The sequence below is a fragment of the Nicotiana attenuata genome, chromosome 6, assembly GCF_001879085.1.
Source record: "Nicotiana attenuata strain UT chromosome 6, NIATTr2, whole genome shotgun sequence".
Lineage (NCBI taxonomy): Eukaryota > Viridiplantae > Streptophyta > Magnoliopsida > Solanales > Solanaceae > Nicotiana > Nicotiana attenuata.
This window is the reverse complement of record NC_031994.1, coordinates 17173488-17181053: the sequence shown is the minus strand read 5'-3', so window position 1 is coordinate 17181053 and position 7566 is coordinate 17173488. Positions and strand designations below refer to the sequence as shown.

At 37.3% G+C, this 7566-nt stretch overlaps 1 protein-coding gene across 1 annotated transcript in view; it reads right to left on the bottom strand.

Moving 5' to 3' along the window:
• LOC109226654 (reticulon-4-interacting protein 1, mitochondrial) overlaps positions 2050 to 7566 on the bottom strand; it is a 13457-nt gene continuing 7940 nt past the window's right edge. The window contains exon 7 of the mRNA XM_019391474.1: positions 2050 to 2734. Within this exon, the coding sequence (XP_019247019.1) occupies positions 2553 to 2734 (182 nt within the window). The 3' untranslated portion in view covers positions 2050 to 2552. The remainder of the gene's footprint in view (positions 2735 to 7566) is intronic.

The window sequence follows — 7566 nt, the reverse complement described above, 5'->3', positions numbered from 1 at the left end:
GAATCATTTATGCTAGTTGCCTTGAAGTGCCATGTACAGTTTTCACCAACACATATCAGCCAGTAGCTACAAAATAAATACAATTTAAACACTGGTTTAAAATGTAGATTTTAAAAAGAAAAAAAAACTGTTTTAGCTTAAACGATCACATTATACAATCTATATACAACATAACTACAATTCATCTACAATACTGATAAACATTATCACAAGAAAAAACTGAAGAAGTAAAAAATTACAAATAAACTACAAAATTAAAAAATTAATGATATTTGACCATTCATATGTTCATACCTTCTAGCACTAGATCTTTTAACCCTGAATTGGAACTTATGCATGACAGAATAGTGCTTCATGGCAGTTGCAGCTGTTTCCTTGTCTTGGTATACTTGTCCTACTTCAATAGAACTTGGTGTACTATCTGTTATTATTAGACTTTCATATTCCTCTATAACGGGAGATGTTAGCACATCAACTAAATTTAGTGTTCCAGACGAACCTGCATGAAAATAAATATAAATACTGTTATGAACAGTTTGTAGAAATTTTGTAGATAATTTGTAGAAATATTGAAATTCTGTATTTCATATTAATTTTCAAATGATATGTAGTTTATTGTAGAATAAATGTAGATATTTTGTAGATATTATGAAAATCCATACCGATATATATTTTACTCTGACATGTAGTTTATTTGTAGATAAAATGTAGATAACGTGTAGTACATTGACATACAACCAAATTTTGATAGAAAAATTAACATCACAAACCTGCAGCTGTGTTCTCATTGGTGATACTCAATTCCATATTGAAATCGCGAATAGTTATACATAACGGATATGATCCTAAGTTTTTGTTTTCCTTTTTCGTCTCCATGTATACACGAACACCCATATCGTTCCTAATTTCCATTGGAGGACAATGCTCGTTGACAATGTATTTGATTTCTATAATTTTTTCGGATGTATCGATCATTAATTGTTGTGCTATTGTGGAAATCAATAGACTATAACTCGCATCCTCATCGACTACAATGCCATCGACCTGAAATTCTCTAAATCTCCCATAGTTATCCCAATTCCCATTCAATTGTAGCATAATTGGAATTTTGGACGTAATTGCGTTTGTTTTAGAAGAATTGTAGAAGATTTAGTCGTTTTTGATTTGTGAAATCAGAAAAAAGTTGAAACACAGTGTATCGCAAAAACAGAGACGCTAAATTTCAAACGAAAACAGACGATATTTATTAATGTGCGTGATTTGCGTTGTGGAAGATCTGGAAGAATATTTAATTCCCCAATTTTAGCGCACCTAAATAAGGAAGCCTACGGCTACTATGATTCCTTATTTAATGAATTGTCTATATTTTGTAGAAATACTATTAGCATGAAGGGTAATATGCAAACTATGAACATATTTGGTAATATAGTTTCCTATATGGTATAAGAACGAAAATTTCCCTGATATGAATATCCATATTATCCATGACTTCTTGAATATTATCACCTTTGGAAGAATTCTTAGTCTCCCAAACTTGAGGAGCCCCAAATTTGAGTCTTTACAAATGTGTAAGTTAAACATATTAGTTTTCCAGTTTCTAAGTGGATAATATGGTTCTTATCTATATTTGATCCGTTTTTAAAAAATTCATTATCAAACCCATTTTTTAATTGATAATATGGATGGATAACTATTTTTTTATCCATTTTGCTACCACTACCGCCAACTATCACTTCTAGCTTTAAACTCTTTTTTATTTATTTATAAATAGGTTTTAAAAAGAACGACAACAGTTTAATATTTAAAAATAATTCAATGACATGTTTTTATATCAATATAAATGTTTTTTTTTGGTAATAATATCAATATTGATGTTATGGCAATGTTTAATACTATAAATTCCAAAATTCCTTTCTATATCAAGAAAAACCAGAAGTGTTTGGTGCAGCACTTGCATTTTGGTATATAGAAGAATTACTTTTTTAGAAATCTTATATCTATTTAACTTTTTAAAAAAGATTAATTACACACACGGATGCGAAGAAAACACACTCTAAAATTCACCAATATTCACATTTAAAAGCAATATCTAAAACATTATGGCCATTGGCGAAACATCTCAGATGTCGTAGTATTCAAATCAGATGTCATAATATTCTTTGTTTCTAAAAAAGGGGGAAAGAAACATACAGCCCCTAAGACTTATTATGGCCATTGGCGAAGCATCTCATTGGCACTAGCACTGGAAGTCAGAGGAGGCTCCCTAAGACATTCAACGTGAGTACCTAATTAAAAGATGTGACATAGAAACAATGACAAATACTTGAAAAGAACAAAATTTGAGAATGTCCCGAGAATTTACAGGTTGCACATTTCCCTTGGCAGCTTCCTATCCTATATATTCCAACAAAGTATAAATGCTTCTGGTTTTCCTGCCAAGGAGAACACATATAATATATATGGCATCCAATGATGAGTGCAATATCAGACTGCATGGGACATTAAAGCCTTGCACTGCATCCTCAGACCGTTGGTTATCTCGTCAAATTAAATCAGTCGATTTCCAGCACAACTTTGCCAGGAATTTGTCGCCTTTCCTTCGCCTCGTGTGCCTCTCTGGCCTGCGAAAGTGGAAAAGTTTTATCTACTGGGATTCTTAGCTTCCCAGCCTCAGATAACCGACGGATCTCATGTAAACCCTCAGCATCAGCCCTCATATAATTCCACCAATATTCTGTACCATGATAACAAAAGAAATGCATTACTTAAAGCACCTAAACAGAGCTCTAAAAGTACAGAAATGACAGCTTTTGACCCCTTAGTCAAGCTTTCCAAGAGTTTAAAATTACCACAAAACAGGAAGAAATAATAGCAAGCCACAAAATTTAAACCCTCGGGTGAACAAAGCAAAGAAAGACATTTCCCTCTCTTCGACTGACCCAACTGAAGGAGAAGTGAGTATAGGATCTCATAGTGTTCACTATCAGCCCTCTGTGCTCTTAAAACGCAGTCTGCTACAAAAGGAATCAAGTTTCTACCAAAGTTTGAAAACCATGAACTGAGAGTTACATCGGATGTACTTTATCCTTAGTAGCCTAACATTATAGAAAGATCAATAATCTTGAATCACATAAAGCTGATCAAGGTTAGTCCAAACTGAAACAGCCTACCCAGCAGATCATTTGAACTGAATCTAGATTAGATTATGGTTTAACCCAGATTATCTCCTCTCAAGAAGTCTAGATATGAGAATTATCAATCATAGTCAACAGGAATCACATAAGAGGTCTGTGCACGAGGATCCTCTCACCTGTGTTATTCCCTACTGATATGTGAGCATTAAGCATAATGATGAATGAAGCAGCGGGAAAATGGATATATGAAGGGATTCATAGCTAGGAGGGAGAAATATGATAGTTTAAACTGTAAAGGTGTCTCATTTGCTCTTCGAAGAAGATACACTTGCATTGTGCAATGCCGAGACAACTTAACTTCAACCTAAAACATACACCTCTATGGTTTAAGCAGTTTCGAGGTTGAAAATAAGCTAGACAAGTGACATCCTATAAATGGAATGGTTGGCAACTGTTCTCAGCTTCGAAGCTGATCTCTCTCTCTCTCTCTCTCTCTCTCTCTCTCTCTCTCTCTCTCTCTCTTTATTTTTTTTTTTTTTTTGAGAAGGTAATATATTATATATAAAAATTGGACTACATAAAAGCAGCATAATCCTAGCAGCTTCAAAGCTGGTCTCTTTTAGGATTACCTTTATGCGCGACATGCAAGAATATAACAACGTAGAATCAGGTAAACGAAAAATTGAGAAGAGATAGTTATCCAGCGGGAAGAAACTACTACACCTACTTTGTTAACATTCCAACAGACTACATGTCTCTACTAGCTCTGTCAGCATAAGTGACATAGAAATGGGAGAAGTTACAGAGAAACTTTGTTTGTGGTACATGGGGAGGTGACGAGGTACCACCAATTAATTGGAATAAGGTCAGATCACCTAGAAGGGATGGGGATCTCCGGAGGGAGTTGAGAATTATTAACAGAGCTCTACTAACAAAGTTGATAACCTGATATGGAGGTTTGGAGTAGATGACCAACCCTTGTGTAGGAGAATGATTGTCGACAAATACGATGCTCAAAGGGGTGAATAGAGAACAAATAAGATAAAGCAACCATATGGAGTAGCATTTTTTTTGTGCCCAAACTTAGCTTGCATGCACCTTAACTAATCCCGCCAGGTACCTGCTCCCAAGTCCCACCAAAACAGGCAACTCTTCCCACCAAGGCTCAAGCATATGGGAAGACATCACTTAATCACCTAGTATTTTTTGCCTCCGCAAGAATTTGAACCTGCTTGCATGGACCTCGACTAATTCCACTAGGTACCTACTACTTCCCACCAATACAGTTACCAAGTAACTCTTCCCACCAAGGCTCGGGCATAGGAGAAGAAATCACCTAGTGTTTTTGTTATCTCTTTAGAATTTGAACCTGCAGCCTCATGGTTCTCCTCCCACCTCATTGACCACTAGGCCACACCCTTGGATGCCCTAGATGGAGTAGCATTAGGGGAAAATATAACGGAAGTATGGGATAGGATTTGCAGAAAAGTTCATTTATAGCAAGAAATGGAGCTAATATTAGCTTCTGGAAGCAAAATCGTTGCAGTGACGCTTGCTTATAAGAAAGTTTGCAAAGAGAAAAAAGGCACAATTTCAAGGGATTTGAGTTCACGAAATCCTGCAAGGTCGAGAAATGGAAGTGCTCAATAAATTGTAGGAGCTACTATATAAGAAAAAAACCTCCATCATAGATAGTGATAGCTAGAGATGGAAGCTCATATGGACAGTGCTGTTCCAGTTAAATCTTTCTACAAATGTTATTGGGAGAGGAAATTTGGAACTTCCTCACAGGGCTTCTCATGCCTCAATATGGGTTCTTAGAGCACCAAGCATGATGTATTTTATTTGCACAGCAGCATAAGGGCCCATTATTACAGCTGGGAACTAGAAGAAAGCAAAAATTACTTTTACTAGCTGGCGTTTCATGAACAAGAATGCGGCAGAGGATGTAAATTACTTATTGCCCCACTGCCCAACAGCATACATGGTGTACAATTTAGAATATATCCAAAGTTGAATGGATAATGCTACGTAAAGTTAGAAATTTGCTACTCCGATGGAACGAAAAGACAGAAACAAAACATGGAAGGTGCTTATGCAAACAACGCGGAAGAGAAAAATACAAGAGCATTTGAAGGACTGAGAACTCTTCTGTAGATGTTAGTGGAGATTTTTTATTCTTTGTACATTCTTGAGTACATATGATATTCCAATTAATTTTAATTATTGACTGGATTTTTTTACAAAACCATGGCAGCATGTAGGATGACTTGTTACCTGTATACACCTTGCATGGAGGGTCAGTTTCCCAATTTATCAACCAAAATTCATAAATATAACTATCAAATTAAGATTTATGCTTTGGACCAAAATCGCCGGAACAAATGTGTATAGAAACTTTGTCCTAAACTACCTAGATGTTATTCCTTCAAGAAAATCTTTGTGTATTGTTAAGTAGTAGTGTCCCACATCGGGAAGTAGATACCTATTATTATGTAATCACTGTATATAAATAGGGTTGTACAACACAATTTTTCTCCCGTGCATTCTCACATTGTATCAGAGCATTAGTGAGAAATTTATCGTTGTGCATCATTCCAGCGACTTTCGGGAAGAAAGACCTCCTCGTCGTGCAATTTTCCGGCGACTTAGGAGGTTGTCCTTAAGAAAATCCTTTTCCCTTGGTGTTGTGCAAAATCCAACACCACCCCAAGGTCCCTAAGACAGAGGCGACCAAACCCCAGAAAAAATCTCCGGAAAAGGACCCTCCACGCGCACTCACGAGCCGGTCAGAGAAGGGTTTCCGCCGGCGCGTCTGTCCCACGCGCCGGCGCATGTACCTGTTTCCGGCCATTTTTTGGCTGACCTTCTTTAGGACAGCCTGACTGTGAAGCTTTAGACGCGCCGGCGCGTGTACTTGTTTCCGACCATTTTTTGGCTGACCTTCTTCAGGACAGCTTGACCGTGAGGCTTTTCCGAGCCTACCCATCAAGGTTACATCAGATTCTGACGACTTTTTTATTTTCCGGCGAGCTACAGTGTCCCGGCCATTTTTTTGGAAAAGTTTCTTCAAGAAAGCCTTATCTTCTAGTAATTCCGACCAAGCCCATACTGTTTTCTTTTTGTTCCGAGCACTTTGAGATTTTTCCAGCATGAACAGTGAGTTTTCCAGCATAAACAGTAATTCCCAGAAAATATCTGCTTTTTCCGGTACAATATTATAATGGCATTCGTATCAAAAGCCTTTAACTCACAATCCGTTGGATCCAATGCATTGCATCCAATCCAGATGGTTTCTTTACCGGATTATATTGAGTTCCTTCAGTACAAAGTATGTAAACATACATCTTCGAGGATAGATTCCGTTGTTCAAACAGATAGTAGCGTGACTTGTGTCTCCTAATCTTCAACCCTTGAGTCTTGGGTCATTGATTCTGGTGCATCTGATCATATTTCAGGTAACAAATCTCGTTCACTAGTATTTCGTATTCTCAATCTCTTCCAACAGTCACAATGGCCAATAGGTCTCAAAACATGACAACTGCAATAGGTCAAGCAAGCCCACTTCCTTCCTTACCTTTAGATTCAGTTCTTTATGTTCACAATAGTCCTTTTAATCTCATAGCCGTTAGTCGCTTAGCCAAATCACTTAAATGCGATGTTCTATTTCTTGATGACCTTGTTTTTATACAGGAACGCAGTACGGGGCAGATCATTGGTCCCGAGCGTGAATCAGATAGACTTTATTACCTTATCCTTGCAAAATCACATGGACTCACATCTTGTGTTCCTTCAATAACTTGTCTTGTTACCGATTCACCAGATTTATTACATAAACGGTTGGGACATCCCAATTAGTCAAAACTTCAGAAAATGGTACCTGGTTTATCTCACTTGTCCACTCTAGAGTGTGAGTCATGTCAGCTCGGTAAGCATACCCGCTCCCATTTCCCTCGGCGTCTTGATAATCGAGCAAAGTCACCTTTTACTTTAGTCCATTCAGATGTTTGGGGTCCTAGTCGGGTCAGTTCTACCTTGGGATTCCGCTACTTTGTCAGTTTCATTTATGGTTATTCAAGGTGCACTTGGATATTTTTGATGAAAAATCGATCTGAGTTGTTTTCTATTTTCCAGACCTTCCGCGCTGAAACTCAAAATCAATTTGGGGTTTCAATCCGCACATTTCGTAGTGATAATGCTCTAGAGTATTTGTCTTCCCCATTTCAGCAGTTTATGAACTCTCATGGGATTATTCATCAAACATCTTGTCCGTACACATCTCAACAAAATGGGGTAGCTGAAAGAAAGAATAAACATCTAATTGAAACTGCTCATACCTTACTCATACAATCTCATGCTCTATTGCGTTTTTTTTTTTGTTGTGTGTGGGGGGGGGGGGGGGGGTAGGGGGATGGCGAGTTCGTTACGATCG